At 42.8% G+C, this 20,424-nt stretch overlaps 2 protein-coding genes across 2 annotated transcripts; one reads left to right on the forward strand and one right to left on the reverse strand.

Moving 5' to 3' along the window:
* Positions 1-943: 943 nt before the first annotated feature.
* LOC308162860 (guanylate-binding protein 1-like) lies at positions 944-7,693 on the forward strand (the record flags this gene model as incomplete). The annotated part of the gene is made up of 11 exons (XM_080537001.1): positions 944-1,139; positions 1,245-1,372; positions 1,521-1,640; positions 2,764-2,935; positions 3,816-4,058; positions 5,053-5,207; positions 5,366-5,506; positions 5,829-6,041; positions 6,583-6,685; positions 6,926-7,119; positions 7,565-7,693. The coding sequence occupies 11 exons, from the start codon at positions 944-946 to the stop codon at positions 7,691-7,693; spliced, it is 1,794 nt and encodes a 597-aa protein (XP_080393127.1).
* On the reverse strand, positions 7,686-19,761 carry LOC308161422 (NXPE family member 3-like). Its single transcript, XM_080535440.1, has 5 exons — positions 19,494-19,761; positions 12,527-13,479; positions 11,500-11,570; positions 11,164-11,385; positions 7,686-11,063 (listed from the first exon to the last, which is right to left on the reverse strand). The coding sequence occupies exons 2-5, from the start codon at positions 13,462-13,464 to the stop codon at positions 10,513-10,515; spliced, it is 1,782 nt and encodes a 593-aa protein (XP_080391566.1). The 5' UTR covers positions 13,465-13,479; positions 19,494-19,761; the 3' UTR covers positions 7,686-10,512.
* Positions 19,762-20,424: the final 663 nt, after the last annotated feature.

Here is a 20,424-nt window from a genome sequence, read left to right on the forward strand (position 1 = left end):
ATGTAAACATTATGATTCATGTATGAATGCTTCTTATGAAAGACCCAAAGGGGGGATGGATGTATGCTGGATTTCTCTCTTAATTGGGTTAAAATGTGGACGTCGAAGAGTAGATTGTGTTCATTGTAACACTAACCCTCATGAATTCAGAGATAGGCATTTCGCAATAGTTATTCAGGGAGACAGCCAGCCAGGAGGTAATCAATGTTTCAAATGTAATCAATGTAATCAAATGTGTATGATGCCCAGGGGCACTGTATGTAAATGAGCATTTGGGGAGGGGTCCCCAGGAGAGTTCTATAAGATAATATTTTTGAGCGCCTAAGGAGTTGCTTCACGAACTAACTCAGGCTCTGCATGGTCTGTATTGAGGGTGTCTGCTGATCATCAACAGCTCTGGTTTCTTAAAGTTTTTCTTGCTATTATTTAGAAGTATTAGAGTCAAGTTTTTCCACAAAATTTGACTGTACATTCCGGGACAAGAAAGGTCTCTTTGCTCTCAATAACACTCAGAGGTGCTTAATTCAATCTGAATCTGGTCTAGACTGTCAGAAGCAGTCTCTAACTCTAAACGGCTCTTGACCGAAATCATCTGATCTCAAGGTAGGTCTCTGCATGTGTACATGTGTACCTCTATTGGAACATTCTGATTTGACCAAATACTAGCTTTATGATTATGTTAATTTTGTCATAAGGAGAATCAAAATGTATCTGCACTCTATTTGTATATGCACGCAACATTTGTGTGAATTATGACAGATTATGAAGTCAACGTAATTTGGTAGTAATTGGGTTTAGAACCTCTATCTACTGTATATGAAGTAACTGCTGGTCATGAAATGTTGCATTTGTATACGATCTAACTAACTCACTTGTTTGTAGTTATCAGTAGTCAGATCTGTCTTGTAGTCATGTGTTTGTGGTGATTTTGCTTGCCAGGGTAATGGCAGATTCTACAGTGAGGATGGAGGAACCAGTGTGTCTGATTGAGAACGACGCTGAGGGAAACCTCGTAATCGTGCCTGACTCTGTGACGATCCTGAAGCAGATCCAGCAACCTGTTGTGGTTGTGGCGGTGGTCGGGAAGTATCGCACCGGCAAATCCTACCTCATGAACAAACTAGCTTCAAAGCAAAAATGTAAGATCGTCTAACTAGACATTGTTGGCCAACTGTTTAAACAAAATCAATAAATAATGTTTTCTAGATTTTCTTAGACTTACTTACTTATTTGTCTCCGTGTAGGTTTTGAACTGGGAAGCACCATCGAGTCTAAGACTAAAGGTATCTGGATGTGGTGTGTGCCTCACCCCTCTAAACCTGGACACACTCTGGTGCTGCTGGACACCGAGGGACTGGGGGATGTTATGAAGGTAGGGTCAGCACACTGGAAAACATCCTATAAAACCTCCAGAAGCACAACCAATCTCAAAACCACCCAATAGCAACATGTACCACTGATGAGCAACACAACAGTATATATATATAATTACTTCCCAAACACATTGGTGTGTGTTTCAGGGAAATACCAAGAACGACACCTGGATCTTCTCCCTGGCTGTGTTACTGGGTAGCGTCCTGGTGTACAACAGTATGGGGACTATTGACAACGAGGCCTTAGAAAACATCAAGTATCCTTTGGTGTGTGTGTGTGTGTGTGTGTGTGTGTGTGTGTGTGTGTGTGTGTGTGTTTGTGTATGTGTTAAGGCAAGCATGATTAAACAATGTCATTACTCAACCATCATTACTTTTCAGAAAATGTATCAACTGATGGATTAAATAATCTAACAAAATATATAGAGGCTATATACAGCCCAAGGCGGTATTCGTTGTATCAACTGATTGATTAACATTTGATATCCCTACTGTTTGCGTATGTGTACTAGTGTATGTTGTTCATCTGGAAATAGTTTGGAGTGTGTGTGTGTGTGTGTGTGTGTGTGTGTGTGTGTGTGTGTGTGTGTGTGCTAGGGCATGCACAATTAAAGTGCTGCTACAGGATTTTAGTATATTTTCAGTCACTAGTTCTAAAATTAGCATTGTTGCAAGCAAAAACAGGTCCCGGTCAAGAAATGACCTGATTGTGACAGAGAGGGGCACACCTCCTATTTTGCAAAGGTTTGTTGGCCTTCAACTGAGGACTGGGAAACAAGATAAGAAATGGATTGACATGATGTTATAAACCATGTAATCAACACGTAAGCCAGAATTGTATATATAAATAATTAGCGACAGTAATAATAATAATAATAATAACTTTTTTTTGTATAGCACTTTTCCTGCAAACGTTGCAGCTCAAAGTGCTTTAATCATTATATAATCAGAATTTAATTATTTAGTCATTTAAAGGCAATATTAAAAAGATGGGTTTTTAGTTTTGACTTGAAAATATTTTTTGAGGTTGCATCCCTAATGTAAACTAAACTGGCAATGCATTCCACAATTTGGGTGCATAAAATGAGAACTCAGCCTCACCATATCTCTTCTTTTGAAAGACAGTGTCAGGAGACCTGAGAGCTCTATTGGGCTGATAGCATATAATAACAGCATCTCTTTAAGCAATTTCATGAAAACAATTGATGGTTTAATTGTATGAAATATCAAGAGGACACAAATGTCCTAGTGAATGCTACCTCTAGTGTGTGTACATGTACAGTACATCTGTGTGTGTGTGTGTGTGTGTGCTTTATTTAATTTGGGGACAGTTTAAATCCTGAACAGCGCTCCCTACAGCTATGTGACTCATTTGACAGAGCACATTCAGGTGAAGAGTAAGGCAAAGGGAGAGGAGGCCAAGGAGGCCAAGTTTAATGAGTTCATGAAGGCATTCCCTTCCTTCGTCTGGACCATCAGAGATTTCTACCTGGAACTAGAGATTAATGGAGAATCCATCACGGCGGATGAGTACCTGGAGAACTCACTCAAACTGGATGACGGTCAGAATGAGAGGCTAGATCATGACTTGCAGACAGGGGTGAAAGTAGCTAGTTCTAAGTAGTTCGACAACCCAGCCCACTCCTGTTCTAGATCAGCAAAGTGATTAACAAATTTCATTTGCAGAGAAGATTGACCTGCATTGATTTTTTACAATTGTAATTGTAATCTCTGCTTTGCAGCTAGGGGTCAAACTGACCCCTGTTCAAAACTCCAAAGCTACCTGTCAGTGTTTCAGTTCAGCAAGTTAAACACGACACACCAAAGAGGGTGAATAGTAATGTCAGGATTACAACAACCTGAATTCAAATCAAATCAAATCAAATTTGATTTGTATAGCGCATTTCTTACAAGATGCAACTCAATGCGCTTTATTAATTATGCGAATTAATTATTAAACTGTGTTTTTTGATCAATCTCAAATATATTTACATGAATAAAATAGCAGTTACTTAACTTTCTTATAGGACATTTAACATTTACAAAAAATCGCTCTTTTCTCTATTGCTCTATTTGGTTATTTACCCTAGAAAGACTCTGGACAAGGACAGATTTCAATCCGCACATTGGCTTTGTTCATTTGGGCACTGTCTCTGACCACTAACAGTTAGTTAGTGCAAGTGTTAACCAAAAACCAATGGTACAGAAATTAGCATTCTTGAAATGTCATGCCTGAATCATCTCAAATCATTTAAATCAAGTCATTGAGTCTATTCGGCTCAATTGATTGATTGAATTTTAAACATGCCAATTTAGGTACCATCGACTTCCATTGTTGTTTTGGTTAAAATGCTAACTGTTGTTTCAGGGTAAGGAACCAAGTAGGCCTATATGACTTAGTAATTTGGGTGAACTATTTCTTTACTTTGCTGATTTCAAAAGGAACGTCTGAGGCGGCTGAGAAAAAGAACCGCCCTCGGCTGTGTCTCAGGAGATTCTTCTCGGTAAGGAAGTGCTTCGTGTTCGAGCGTCCAGGCAACTCAAAGACGTTGAAAAGGATTGAGGAGATGACCGATGCTGACCTGGATCCCAGTTTTGTGGAGCAGGCCAAGGAGTTCTGTGATTACATCTACACCAACACTCAGACCAAGACCATGATAGGAGGCCTGAAGGTCACTGGCAGCAGTGAGTAACCTGCATCTACAGCCTTTACTACTATAGTACTATACCACTATAGAATATATTCAAGCCAGTCACTTATAGGGTACGTGAGCCTGCACACAATAGTAGTTACTAAGTAGTAGCTAATAGCTTCCTCATACCACTTACCATTACCAAAGTTATTGCCTGACTCTTATCCTAACCCTAACCACTCTAAGTGAATGCATGACCCCAACCTGAACCTAACCCTTACCTTAAAGGTTCAGCCATACTAGAAAAGTCACAGGACAGACTTCAATCAACACTTTGGTTCTGCTACTGTCACTAACAACCAATTGTCATCAAAAAATATTTCTTACCAAAACCCAGTGCAAGTCAATGGACCCTAAATTATTAGTGTGCATGTTAAGCTTAAGTAATTTAAATCAGGTAATTGAGTCTTTTCAGATAATTATTTATGATTTGGACATGAAATTGCTGAACATGCTAATTTAGGGTTATGGTTGACTTGCATTGGATTTTGGTTAGAAATGTTATCAATTAGGGGTTTGTGACAGAGCCCAGATAAACATGGAGGGGTAAACTAATGAATATTAACATTATTCGTGAGCGTGAGCTTATTCAACATGCATCCAATTTCCTACAACACAAAGTTTGCATGATCAGGGCCATGCACTGCACTTATAGCCTCTTCTGTAACAGGGCACATGTTTGAGTTTGAAAGCTTCCAGTCATCGTGGGATCATCTGTTGGTCTAGAATAGAGATCGTATTGGTCTATAGACCTGTAATATAACAGAGGAGGCTAGTGGAGGTACGTAGAAATCAGAGGACGGGCTCATTGTAATACATGGAATGGAATGAGGAATGGTAACAAACACCTCAATATCATTCCTCATTCTATTTCATGCATTACAAGCAGCATCTACCTCCACCAGCCTCCTGGTGTACTACTGATGAATAAGGTTGGTGTATGTATATCATTGTGTAAGATCCACCGTGTCTTCTGTCTCTATCAGTGTTGGCAGACCTGGCTGTCATGTACACAGAGGCGATCAGCAGTGGTGAGATTCCCTGTCTGGACAGTGCAGTGGAGGCTCTAGCCAAGACCCAGAATCGTACTGCTGTCACGAAAGCAGTGGAGCGCTATGAGACAGAGACCAAACTCTTGAGGGTACACCTGGGCTCTTCCTTGCACTCCCTAACACCCTACATTACCAGAACTTGGAATAAAAAGCGTTGTAACTTGTTCTTATCGTAGGTTTTTAGTTATGACTGTTGTATAGTTGATGCACTTACTTATATTATGCATATGTACTGTACTAAATGTAGATGGCCAGACAAGTGACCTTCCCTACGGAGACCCAGAAGGTGCTGTCTGATATCCACGGGGCCGCGGAGGAAGCAGCTATCAAGACCTTCATGAGTCTCAGCTTCAAGGATGAGGATCAGATTCACCAGAAGGAGCTGAATGTATTGTACTCTTTTATTTGGCAATTCGTGACGTTAGAATCATAAGGTTCTATCTCCATTTTTGTTAAAATTTAGTTTTTTTACATAATCTGATCCATTAGGTATTTATTAATGCCTGTGTGGTGTTATTTTTCAAATGTTTACATTTTTTAGTTAGTTAATTCATAAAATACAAAGGTTCCATCTCACAGAACATAATGGAATGTAAAAACTTTGACGCTCAATATCTCTGAACAGTCACAGGCAAACCTTTTTTTCTTTTGCTTACCTCTCTCTATATATGTATATCTCTCCTCTCCTCCCCCCCCAATTTCTTCTACAGAGCCTGCTGCAGTCTGCGTACGACCGGATATGTAAGAAGAACATCGAGGAGTCTCAGAGGGTGTGCAGGGCTGTGATCGCTCGCGTGTTTGAGCCCCTGGACCAGGATGTGGGTCAGGGCTCCTACACACGTCCAGGAGGCTACAAAGACTACCGCCAAGACCTCAAGATGCTGACCGAGCAGTACAAATCTGAGAGGGGCAAAGGGTTTATGGTACGCATCAGAAGATGGGGGAGAAGGGGCGCTTAGGTGGCGTAGCGGGTTCGAATCCGGCCAGGGACATGTCATCCCTCCTCTCTCTCACCCATCCTTCCTGTCTAAATCTTCACTGTAACTATCAATAAAAATGGAAAATATGAGTGGGACTGCCCCACTCAGAAAATATATATATATATAAAAAATTAAAAAAAGAAGATGGGGAGAAATGTGTGCAGATTTTAGCCACCTTATATTCAAAGAAAACAAACTGTTGTGTTGAGAGTTGAGAAAGAATGAATGGCCGCGGTTCTGTTTACTTGCCCTGGCAACTCATTTACATACATTATGCTTGTTAAAATAGGATGCAAAATGTAGGCTATAACTGTAGTGCTCACAATGATCACTAGTTCATTAGCAGCCTCAAATGTGATGTTTGGGTGTTTGGTGTGTGTGTGTGTGTGTGTGTGTGTGTGTGTGTGTGTGTACGTATACGTGTGTGTGTGTGTGTGTGTGTGTGTGTATGTGTGTTCCCAAATACATGCTTGTGTGTTTTCAGAGTGAGGAGGTATTGAAGGAGTATCTGGATGGCAAGGCTAACGTAGGAGATGCTATCCTGACAGCAGACCAGTCTCTCAGCATAGAAGAACAGAAGAGGGAAGGTAATGCCTCCTGTATCATTCCAACACGTTGAGGGAAAAAAAAGAAAGAAAGAAAATCGTTAAAATAGAAGATGTCTGTATAAAATAAAAGTGTTGCAAAACCATGTTTGAGGCCACGTCAAAATACATTGATTGAGAACTTAACAAATTATATTTATTTTCCAAAATGTTATTTTTTAGCTTATTGCTCCTAGATCACCTGAGTGTCCTTTATTGACCTCCTTCTCTCCTTCTCTCCAGTGGAAATGGTGAAGAGGGAGGCAGCAGAACAGGCTCAGAGAGTGGCAGAACAGCAGTATGCATTGCAGCAACAGCAGAACGAGGACGAGAGGAACTCATACAAGCAGCATGTGCAACAGCTGGAGAATAAGTCAGCGCAAGAACGAGAGATCGCCAGACAAGAGAATGAACGAGTGCTGAATGCCATGATGCAGGTATGGAGATGAGAGAAAGACAGTAAAAGCAACTTAATGCTGCATTCAAATTGGCTTTTTCCCCACTCCTCTTTGTAAACATTGTTCTCTTGAGCTGTAGAAACCAAGACAGTTCCGAAAGATGCAGACAGCATAGCTAACCTTATATTCAGCTGTCTCCTTATAGTTTCACATCTGAGGGCTGTTGTGTAGATACACTGTCTTACTTTTTCTAAGAGCAATGCTTTCTGCGTTGTTTACCCCCGTGGTCGTTGTGTGTAAATAGCAGCTTGTGCTTTGTAAAGAGGCGGCTCTTTTAGTAGGTAAAAAAGGCACGGCTGTTCTAGTGTTAAAGGGGTAAGGCGGTTCTAGAGATTTCCTCATTGGTTCATAACTTTCCTGAAAAAAAGCAAACTGTTTTAACTCGAATACACTAATTCGTTTTTTATTTTTTATTCTGTCTCAGAACCAGAAGGATTTAATGAACCAAAGCGAAAAGAGAGCATCTGACATGCAGGACAACATAAACAATCTCCACAGACAGATGATGGCCATGTCACAGCCGAGACCAAGACCCGGCTGCGTCATATCATAAATGAAGTCTATGAAAGATCAGGTGGGCACTCTAAGAAGAGTTTCCAGTGGATGGACAGCTGTTCCCACAATATGTACAATCATTGGCACCCCTGCAATTATGTCAGACAATGCACCACTTCTCCCATAAAATTGTTGCAATTACAAATGCTTTGTTATTCACATGTTTATTTATTTTGTTTGGTTGCATTGTAACAACACAAAAAGGCAAAGAAAAAAGGTGTGACGCCTCCCACTCTGCCTCCCTATTGGCTGTTGCTGGTTCCTGTGGGAGTCTTGGCAGAGTGGGTAGGTCGTCAGGCTAAGTGGGGTCACCTGGGTTTGGGGAGCTGAGGATGTCTATATAAGGTGGGTGTGTCCTCAGCTCACTCTCTCTTCCTTCTGCTTCGGTTCATTTAGGGTTGTTGGTAAGGTCTCAGGGTACCAAGTTTTGGGGCCTTTTAGTTTTACATTACATACATCCATACACCCTCTACACATACAACATACATTCTACAACCATTCACTCATGGCATACACCACTGATTCTTATCCATATTCATATACATCTGTTATTTAGTTTATTTTGCTTATTTGATCTAATAAAACTTAATTTGTATAATTTAAATACATGTGTGGACTCCCTTATTTGCCACTACCTTCGGGTGTGACAAAAGCCAAATCAGAACTCCAAAAATAGACTGGGCAAAATGATTGTATTCCAAGCATGTCATGTAAACACAGTAGGTTCCTAGATACTGTTATGTACTGTGTTCTTCAGGCTTACAGAACAACCGAACTATAATACGAAAAAACTAAAGAGAAAACTCAGTCTCCAAAACACGATCAGAAATAATAAAGAGCACAATACAAACATGAAGTCTCAGCAAAAGTCATTTTAAAAATCCCAGTACTCAGAACCCTTTCAGACACACACCCTCCCACAGGTTGGAATAGTTTGGAATTATAATACACAATCATACATGCTACACCCCCTCCTACACATCCACTAACCCACCCACAATTAAGTTGGAATTACAACATTTACACTGTCCAATACCCCTTAGTCCCACAAACCATCACCTCATCTACGATCTTCAGACCAACTTAAGTCAGCGGTTGTTGTGTTTGGCCAGCAAAGTGTTTTACGAACGCATCTAAATTTAGTGCCTTTGCTCTTTCACTTTCAATGCTGAGCACAGCTAAACTTGTCAGCCTATCATTGTGGAGCGCAGGTACATTTTTTTTTTTTTTTTATCAACTTTAACGTGGAAAAACTGCGCTCGCACCCAGCAGATGACCGCAAGACGACCGCAATCTTCCATAGACGGAACACAGCACATGTTCCGGCTCGTATACAGGCATGTCTACTGTAACGGCTTTGCATTGGATATCATGCCTATAGTTTTCTGTTGACAGCTTGTTTTTCTCATCAAAGTGAGACAGCACCATGCACCTCCTATTTTCAAAATAATACTATTTGACTAACAATTTGGTTTAGACACACGCACGCACGCACGCACGCACGCACGCCCACACACACACACACACACACACACACACACACACACACACACACACACACACACACACACACACACACACACACACACACACACACACACGTATCTTCAGCTCTGATGCAACTCAATGATGATAATCTTTCTACTTGACACAGTATTTCAATACTCTATTGACAGATTAATATTGGCAGTTTGGACAGCTTGTAAGCTCTGACATATGTGACATGACTTCTGAAACCACGCAAACCACATGTTTCAGATTCCTATCTGACTAAAGCCTCTATCTACAGTACGTAGCCTACTGGGTGTGCAGGATGATCAAAAATCATCAAGGTAAACATTTGACTGTGCTTCTAGGGTGCTGTCTGCCACTTCAATTTAGTTTTAATAACATAAAGATTTAGTAGCCGTGACTATTTTAGTGATTAACAAATTAGCGTCAACAAACAGACTCATCCAGAATGAAGAACAGGAAAAAAAGACACACCGCTGACAGAGGGTGCGGCCGCACCCCCCGGGGCCCACTCGCCCTTTAGCAATGGCAATTCAAGTTTCAATAGAGCTGTTTGTATTGGCAAGAAAACAGTATGAATGTGCTTGTGTTGATTCATGAGTCTGTCCTCCCATCTCTCCATCCAGTTGGTGTGTGAAGTGAAGTGAAGTGAAGTGAAACTTTATTTATACGTATAGCGCCTTTCGTACACGGATGCAACTCAAAGCGCTTTACAATGATTGAAAAACAAGATTCCAATGTTTGTGATAGGGGCGGCTGTGGCGCAGGAGGTAGAGCTGCCGTCTGATGATCGCAAGGTTGGCAGATCGGCAGTTCGAGCCCCGGCTGGCCACATGTCGAAGTGTCCTTGAGCAAGACGCTGAACCCCAAAATTGCTCCCAGTGAGCGGGCCGGCGCCTTGCATGGCAGCTTGCAGCCAGTGGTGTGTGAATGGATGAATGAGAGGCCGTTGTAAAGCGCTTTGGAGCAGCAAAAAAGGCGCTATATAAGTGCAGTCCATTTACCATTGTGAGATGGTTGATGTTAGGGTTGGGCAATATCAATATTTTCGTACTGACAATATAACAATATACATATAAAATATTAGGGATGCACCGATACGACTCCTTCATTGTCGATAGCGATTCTGAGAACTAATGGAGTATTGGCTGATACAGTAACAATCTGATAAAAGGCTACTTTTTATGTAATATGCTACTGCCACCTCTCGAAACACAGGCCGTGTAAATTTAGCACATATTTGGATGATATTCACCTGCTGTAAACATAGCCCCACCTGTATAACCGTCTCTCTCTCTCTCTGTGCTAACTCTTCCCTGGGCAGACGTAAGACAAGACGGTGTCGATCATGTTTTTGATGATGGTGGGGGGCGGGTGGAGGTGATGGGGGAGGTGATGGGCCAGAGTCATCTCCCAGGCATCCACCAGCAGGACATCCAGGCCCTTGAACATAGCCCTGAGTACTCCGTCCAGCTGCAGTGAGAACCAGTCACTGTTGTAGAGGCTCACCTCTGGGTCCAGAGCCTGGAGGTTGGCTGAGCGGACCACCACCAGGGTCCCGGGAGCCCTGTCCAGGAGTCGCACCACGGCCCGCCGGATGTGCCGAAGTCGGCGAATGTAGATCTCCACAGGGAAGGTGCTGAAATGTGACCAGACGCTGATGACTACCACAGTGTCCGGGCCCCCGGCCAAGCCATCCAGCTCATTGGACACATAGCGGAGCTCACTAGAGATGACACCGCCGAAGCGGATAGGGGGACCGTGGCAGCGGTACTTCAGCAGGATGTTGTGAGTGCTGTCCACCGCCATGAAGGGCCCCTGGTTCTTAGGACTGTGTAGGTTGAACTCCTTCAGATCTGAGACCGACAGAGGAGGAGGATATTAGTGGGGAGTTGGGGGTTGGAGAGGAGAGAGAGAGAAAGCACTTAAGATACAGCTGGAGAATGTCACACTCACCTGGTACGAAGGCGTTGAGGTACTCAAACCACTGTCTGACGGTGGAATCTCCATACATGTACACCACCTTGCCCTTCAGACACTGAGTAATGGCAGACGAGTCGTTAAACTGGCGCATCATGACTCCACCTAGCGCTTGCCACGATCCCTGGAAGTAATACCCAGAGGGCATGACCTTGATAGGCTCTGCCTTAACACTGCTGCTCTCCACCTCAGATTTGTCTGAAAGCAGAGAGCAAAGTTTGAATGTAGCAGCTAACATTAGAGGTAGACCGATAATGCACAGATGGAGTTTGATTTGTATTGACATTTACACACACATGGATGCATACTTACCTTTCATTTCAGGCAGCACAGTAACACTGCCAGACTCTTTAGCATGAATTTGTACTTTGATGTTTACACCACTAAGTGAAATCAGAGACAATATTTTGTACATGTTATCAAAACAATCATACATATACATTTTATAGAACATTGTAAATGTATCTTTTTTATATAGATGTATGTAGATTGGTGTGACATTTCATTCCACGACTGCAAAATCATACTACTGCTACTACCGCTACTACTGCTAATGCTACTACTAATACTACTACACCTGCTCTGAGTTGCATCCGTGTACGAAAGGCGCTATATAAATAAAGTTTCACTTCACTTCACTTCACATGTTAACAGACAGAGGCACGAAGTACAGTACTATGTAGCCTAGGAACATACAAACGTGGACAAATTTGTTGGTACCCTTGGAGGAAAAAAGAAGAACCCACAATTTTCTCTGAAATAACTTACAAAAGTAATTGGCATCCATGATTGTTTATTCCATATTTAATAGAAATCAGACTGACTTTGCTTTTGATTTTTGATTCAACAAATCTTTTAAATAATAAAATAAATGAAAATGGCATGGACGATTTTCGTCTTGCGGCCGCGTCCAGGGAGGTTGGCTACAGTCTCATGGACCTTAAACTTATTCATAATATATGCAACTGTAGTCAGAGGAACATCCAGCTGCTTGGAGATGGCCTTATAGCCTTTACCTTTAACATGCTTGTCTATCATTTTCTTTCTGATCTTCACAGACAACTCTTTCCAAATAAAGAAAACAGTTAGTTTGAAATGTCACTATAATCCAATTATTTATAATCTTTTCTAAGGAGTACCAACAAATCTGTCCAGGCCATTTTAGAATAAAATCTTTTCACAGTTTCTTTGCTTTACTCTATGACATACCAAAGGCATGCAGGTATACATGAGAAAATTGCTTTTAATTTCATCACTTTTCAGGAGGAATGAAGCATCGTTTCAATGAGCTGTAAGGGTACCAACAAATGTGTCTGCACACAGTTACCCCCACACTAACCTCTGGAAGAGTAGTGCTTCTTTCTTAGTGAGCAAGTGTTTCTCATAGCCTCCCTTGCCGTGGTCGATGCGTTTGTCACAGCTCAGCAGCTTTGGCTTATAGCAGTACCAGGGCTCCCCTGTCTTAAGGTCTGTATAGTTGCACAACGGCTTCTGATTGGCCGGCAGACATAGGTTACACACAGTCGTCTCGGATCGAGAGCCAGAGCGGAACAGACTCTTGAAGAACACTCGGTCAGGCCGTTCCTCCCGTAAGCGGTGTAGCACAGCGACAGCCTCACTAGGGTGGACCAGCGTCACCTCTACCTTTACAGTACCCTCCCATAGTAACAGGAAAACAGCTGAATAGGACCCGTTCCGGTGGTCCAGCACCTGCCCTGCCACGCCCGCCCCCAGCTCTGGGGAGTGCAGCCGGGCTAACAACAAGTCCCCGCCGTAGCGCTTGGGCCGCCCCTGGACGTCATGCATTTGGACCAGAGCCTCCAGGTGGTCACCCACATGCCACTCCCTCCCCCGCGCTGCTGGTAGGATAGTAAACAGGCTGTGTGCAGGGTTGCTTGTCTGGGACGTATCAATGAGGCGGGGTGGGGGCTCAGGCCAGGCTATGGACTCAAGGAGGTTGCGTTCCTCCACAGCCTCCTCAGGTGAGGGTTCCTGGCCCAGATGGGCACAGTAGCCCTGCTTGCGGTGCGGGGGAGGAGAGCCCTGCGGGTCTAAGGCTGAGAGAACACTGCTCTGGGCAGTGACTAACTCTACAGTAACTCCCACAAACAAACCTTCCCCCCTCACCTCCAGAGTGTGGATGTTGCGTAACAGGACCATGAGGGCTGACAGGGCCAACACAAGGAAGATGACAGCATATTTGGGAAGGCTCTTCCACATGGTCCCCCACTTCTGTTTTCTGAGCTCAGGCCCCGTCTCACTTTCTGCTGTCACCATGGTGATGATCTCCCCCTGACAAGGACATTTAGAAAAAAACGTCATTAGTGAAATGGGAGAAAAAAAAGGTATTTCAGTAACATACTTCATTCATATTTTACATTTACATTTAGATACAACATTATCAGATTGGAGTTAATGTGTCACCATTCAGCTTTCCTATGTTGCACTATATAACCTGGAAACATAGTTTCATATGCAACATAGGAAAGCTGAATGGTGACACATTAACTCCAATCTGTCACCATGGTGACAGCAGAAAGTGAGACGAACCCGATTCTACAGAATTCCGTCAGAAAAAGAAAACCCAGAGAGGAGAAGATTGTGGATTTGATTTAGACGTGCCTCAGTCCTTGTGGAGGGCAAACCATCAAAGTACACGCGTCTCTGCAGCGAACATTTAAAAGATAAGCTCAAGTTAACACTGATTATTTTAATTATTTACGTAACCAACTTTACTCTATTATACTGAGCCAATTACCACTATTGCACTATTGTCATTGTTCATTGTATTCCACCCCTGTACATTGTACCGCACATTTCAAATCTTTTATCTAGTATTTTTTGTATGCACCGTGGATGAGAGGGAAACACAATTTCAGCCCTCTGTATGTCTGTACATATATTGGATTGACAATAAAGCTGACTTTGACTTTGACTATTATTCTATTTTTAGTCATTATCTTTGCATAAACGTTCTGACATGGTTTGTTGTTGTGGACGCTACCAGCTTGGACATACCTGTCAACATTGGGATTTGAAAATAAGGGATATTTTCCCCTTATATCCCCCGCACGCCCCTGGGCCGTCCTCCCCCCCACCGTCCACAAACCATACCCCTTACATTTAGACAAGGTTAGACACAGTCAATCCTAACATCACCACTAGACAACCATAGGATACCTCTTACATTTAGACAAGGGTACACACAGTCAATCCTAACATCACCACTAGACAACCATAGGATACCTCTTACATTTAGACAAGCAACTTCGCTGTTTTTAGTGATTGAAATACTGCGGCGGATGCTGTATACGGATCGCAAGTGTCCAAAATGTGTAGTTTGTTGACATATCTTTGTTTTTCTTCTTTTGAGAGGTGATCTAAATAATCGTTGCTTGAAACAGGGGGGAAAATGACAGGTCGGTGCTGCAGTTCTACGGAATTTCCACTATGTTTTGCCCGCCAGGGCTCTGCGCCAGTCACGTGACTGCAAACTATGAATACTACTCTTATATTAACAGCATATTGTTTAATAAGGTAAATGTTCATTATTTTCATCGTTTCTCTTCAACTGTTGGAACACAGTAAAGGGCCAATAATCCTTTGTTATGACACCTCATGTTTGAAACTTGCTTGCCATGTACATGTGTAGAGTCCATTATGTGTGTCCAACAGTATCGACAGGGTTTTGTGGTGACACTTTGAGGTGTATTGTGATCCCATCACTTCGTTATCCCATCATATTCTAATTTTTTCTAAAGACATGGCCCAGCACGAACAGCACATTTGACAGGTCTTCCAACGCCTCCTCAAACACCAGGTTTTTGTGAAGGCGGAAACATGTGAATTTCATGTGGACACCGCCGCTTTCCTGGGATTCACTGTTACCCAGGGAGATCCGGCGGGTTGGTAGGAGACTCCAGTTCCTGGTGTAACTGGGTGGGGTGGGGTAGGAGTCTCTAGTTCCTGGTGTAACTGGGTGGGTAGGAGTCTCTAGTTCCTGGTGTAACTGGGTGGGTAGGAGTCTCTAGTTCCTGGTGTAACTGGGTGGGGTGGGGTAGGAGTCTCTAGTTCCTGGTGTAACTGGGTGGGTAGGAGTCTCTAGTTCCTGGTGTAACTGGGTGGGTAGGAGTCTCTAGTTCCTGGTGTAACTGGGTAGGGTGGGTAGGAGTCTCCAGTTCCTGGTGTAACTGGGTGGGGTATGGGCTGGAGGAGAGGACCTGGGTGGAGTCCTTCGGCTTACACATAAGCAAGAATTACTCCTCAGACATGATGACAGGAAGTTGACAGCACTTGTCACGTACATACTGTCGTACTGGTGTACCATTGTGTGAGCAAGGCATGTCTTGATTCCTGATTCAGAAATGCTAAAAAGCAGAGGTGGGTTACCGTCATGACCTCTGGCATGAACATGTCTCACAAAACCGGTATCATAGACATTAACTATTAACTATAGTTATACAACAGTTAGTTCCGACCAAGTAATTTGATTGGACAAGAGGCATTCCATGAGTGCTGATATGTCTCACCAAACCGGTATCATAGACATTAACTATTAACTATAATTATACAACAGTTAGTTCCGACCAAGTAATTTGAGAGGCATTCCATGAGTGCTGGTATACAGTATAACAGCACTGGGACTTTTAACTGTACTGTATCACTCCGCCGCACAGATGTTCTACTAAATGACCGTTAATTAGACTACATGTTTGTGTTCAGGTTACTAGGCAACAGTCCATTTGAAGTTCAGTTGCGGAACTATTTTTTGTTTATTTTTATGATTAAATAAACAAACAAATCACAATCTGTTGTCGCTTATTACAGTGTAAACTAATAAATCGCGCTGTAGAACTGTTGTATAAAAGCAATATCACACTCGAGGTCGTGCTGATATTCAGTATAACAGCACTCCCTCTCGTGTGATATTGCTTAATTAAGTGGCAGGTTGGGGCCCCATTGCGTGGAACATTCCATTTCCGCCCAGGACCCATCGGACACCTCCACCCAGCCGCCCCTGCGAGAGGAGTGGAGGTGCTACGCGTGCGGTAAGCGAGGACACCTGGCCCATCAGTGCCCAGGGGAGGACGCACCGATGCTCTCGGCCAGCACTGGGGAGGGGAGACCCGGCCTGACCACCTGCTGGGCCCACCAGGCAACCAACACACCGAACCTCCCAGTAGGGGGGGGGGCAAGACACACAACATTCTAAGCTGGGACAATCTGAAAACCTACACAAACCTCTGTCTTGTCTATAAAACCATCCACAATTTAGCCCCACCACCACTTAACACCTTCATCTCACGACCAGGAAGTACAGCACGCACCACAAGGGGTATCACCAGAGGGCACTGCACCATCCCATTTAGGAGGAGTGCCTTTAGTCAGTCTGCCTGGTCAGTTAGAGGGTCACGTGAATGGAACCTGATTCCAGGGCACCTCAAAGAATTAGGCACCTTTAAATCATTTAGAAAGCACCTAAAACAGTGGATGATCAACACACACACACCTGCCAACATTGAAATGTCCTGTCCTATACCTGTATGTCATGTGTACCGCCTGTCTGTGTACCGCCTAACATGTCTTACCTGTACAGTCTGTGTGCTTGTTTTTAGTCTGCTTACCGTGTTTATATGTTGCTTGCTCTTTTAACCCCCTATGTTATGCCCTTAAGCTAAATGCTTGTCCTGTCTACTTTTTTGTGCCTAGGTCTACCTATATTTTATCTTTTAAATGTACTTTTTCCTCCTCCAGGGAGCCGTATAAAACATCAAGGCATAGGCACTGCGGATAAAAACTAGCTTTCGGGCTAACTCTGGTGTATTTACAATTTATTTTTGTTTTATTAATATGCACTGTCCCTTGAATAAATAAATGAATCTGAATCTGAAACATGTGCCCTGATCGACTCACCAAGACTCACCTTACCTGGAACCTTACCCCCGAAACTGACCGAAACAGGCCCAAACCCTTAAAATATTTAAATCTAAGCTAAAAACCTTCATGTTTTGCAGCAGTTATGATTAAACACAAACACTTCTATCAATGTATTTTATCCATTAACTATTGTCTTATTAAAGGTTTTATCTATTTTCTTCTAATATTTGCTTTTATTCATTGTCATTTTTATTTTATGGAGGACCAAGTCTGTCTAACAATAAATATATCAAATAAATGAATGAATTAATAAATAAATAAATGAATACACACAGTAATAAGGAAATAAATGAATACAAATAGAAATAAATGAATGTAATTATAAATACATTGATATTTTTATTTATTCTTTTACGCATTCATTTCTGTATATATTTATTTCCTGATGTATTTATTCCCCTATTCATTCCCATGTAATTGATTTCGGTATTTATACATTTATTCTTTCTTTTATACATTTATTCTTTCTTTTATTTCCTCATTCACACATTTCAGTATATATTCTTTCCCATACATTCCTTCTTTTCAACATTCATTCTTTCCCCGATTATCAGATCTGTATGCAAATATAGGGGCATATCTTGCATGTTGTCCACACCCCTACGGATTTGCATTGGTTGATACCGCGCGTGACGTGGTGAAAGCGACGCAGTCTTGTCTCAGTTACCACCACAGAAGGGAAGAGCGTCTATAACCCCTTTCACCCTGTAATTTCCATGGAATCCCAAGCTATGTCGACGGGGCATTTTCTCTGTTCACACATGAGCCAAATGCCGGTAGATTCCCGTGTTGCCCCCTTTCACACATGTCGGCAATTCCCTGGTTGCGCGATCTACTTGAATCATTGCATAAATTCAACTTTTCTTTCCCCTGGTGCTAGGAAAGAAAAAAAAAGAAAAAAAAACACAAGAAGGGAAGGAGCTGGTTTACATAAATAAATAAAGGCTATGTACACTAACATGATATGATATGGCAGATGTGTGGTGTGTGGCGCCGGTCTCGCACGCCTGGCTTCAATTGAGTGTGGCCTGCCTGCGCTGTAAATCCTGTGTTGTTGAAATACAGGTGAATTTATTTCTAGTTATTGTGCTGTTGGCTTTGAGTGTTCTGCGTAAATCCTGTTTAGATGCAGGTGAATGTTGGCCATGTCTTAGGTGTATGCTGTTGGCATTGTGTTTATGTGCGCTGTAAAATGTTGTGTGTGTGCGCTGGGGAGGAGGGGGGGGGGGGCCTTTCTACACGTCCAGGCCCAGGGGCCCATTTTTTCATAATCCGTCTATGCTGGCAGCAAAACCAAAACCACGTCACCTGACTGGAAGGAACGCGGCATCCCCCCCCCCCCCCCCCCCCACAGTGGCAGCACAGTGCACAGTGCTGGCCGAGATCAGTGTTTCTCAACCCTCTCCTCGGGGCAAAAAACAGGTTTACCACCAGCACACATGATTAAACTAATCAAATATGTTCTTGTCTTGTGGTTATGTGTGTTCATGTCCATGTACCATAATTGCTTTGTACTTGATTAGTTGAATCAGGTGAGCTGGTGGTGGAACAGATCAAATGTGGTGCGGCTGGGGCGCCCCGAGGAGAGGGTGGAGAAACACTGGATAAATAAAATGAGAGTGTGTGGTGATGCTAGTAGTGTTTCCCCTTCTGTATCTGTCAAACTTTTCAATAATATATTGTTGGATTCTTGAGAAATACTCTTATAAATGCAAGAGATGAGATAAATGCCTTTGTGGATTCTAATGTACCTGCAAGTGTGCCATCGCTGAAATACCTGTCTATAGCATACCAGGGTTCCCACACCTTCTCAAACATCAAATTCAAGCACCTTTCATGGACTTTCAAGACTCAATTCCCTCAAATTCAAGGACCCAACACGGCATAGTTTGAGACAGATCTAGATGAGAATTTATATAATAGGAACTATCCGCTCACAGACAACAATTAAAAAGAGAGGCTAGAATGTGTGAACACTAGATGGTCTCTTGCCTTCTCTACCACAGCACAGCAAAACAATAGATTGTGAAATATGTGTAAAGTTAAGCAATACAGAGACTTATTTACTAGTTGACGAGCTAAGTAAAACAATTTTGAATATATATATTTTTCTTTTAGAGAGAGAGAGAGAGAGAGAGAGAGAGAGAGAGAGCGAGAGAGAGAGAGAGAGAGAGAGAGAGAGAGAGAGAGAGAGAGAGAGAGAGAGAGGGGAATTCAAGCACTTTCATGTCTATTTTCACACACTTTTAAGGCCTTGATTTATTTTTCTCAAATTCACAAACTTTCAAGGATTTCAAGGACCCGTGGGAACCCTGGCATACTTAACACACCTGTGTGCTCTGTGTGTATCCATGTTACCATGGCCTTACCTGTGTTCAGTCGTGGTAAGTCTGGCTCCTCTGTATCCGTTGTGATCACTGTTTCTCTGTGTGTGAGCTCTTTGGCTGACTTGGTCTCTATAAAGAGAGCTGGCGCATCACGTATTATGCTCCCCCTCGTCTCAGCATGACAGCTCTATTCCCAGCATCTCTCTCAATCTTTTCAACAGACCTGTATTTTTCTTTCTGCTTCTTGGTAGTACTAGTAGTTGCACATATTCAACATTAAAACCACACCAACAATCAATAACAAAAGTGAATGATTAACGGACACGACAGAGATCTAAGCAAAACAAAAAAAATCAATCCCCTATGTAACCTCCTGTGCAATACGAGAAACTACTGTGCAATAACTAATAGTGCAATGTTCTATAACCCTGCGTTTACTGTTGTGGATCCCGCTTCGGTTCCACTCGCTTCCCCCTCGGCACCGCTCGTTGAGACCAATCAGGCCCAATCTGAGACAGCTGCGCCGGCTCCAGCAGGTGTTTACAATCTAAGGAGGAGAGACCTGCATAAAAGGCCCCGCAACCTGCCGTCGACGCTTGATCAATCTGATCCCCAGTGGTTAGTCGTCTCGCTCCCTCGTTTGTCTCCAGTGTGTTATAGATCCGAAATTACGTGTTTATTTTTCCCAGTCGTTTTATTATTTTTACCGTTGTTTGTTTTCTCTCCTCCACCAGTCCACTCCTGCCTGCCTGCCTACCTGCCTGCCTGCCTGCCCTGCCTACCCTCCTGCCTGCCTATCGACTACTCCTCCTGCCGAAGCCCCTGCCTGCCTAACGACTACCATTCTCTGCCTAGCCCCTTTTAATAAATACTATTATTATTACCCAGTCTCTGTGTCTGTCTGTTCTGGGGTACTGCCACATTTGACCGCTTGATTCAGGCCATAACAATGTGTTTATAAAAGTACACAGTT

Source organism: Nansenia antarctica (assembly GCF_963989245.1).
Source record: "Nansenia antarctica genome assembly, chromosome: 7".
Lineage (NCBI taxonomy): Eukaryota > Metazoa > Chordata > Actinopteri > Argentiniformes > Microstomatidae > Nansenia > Nansenia antarctica.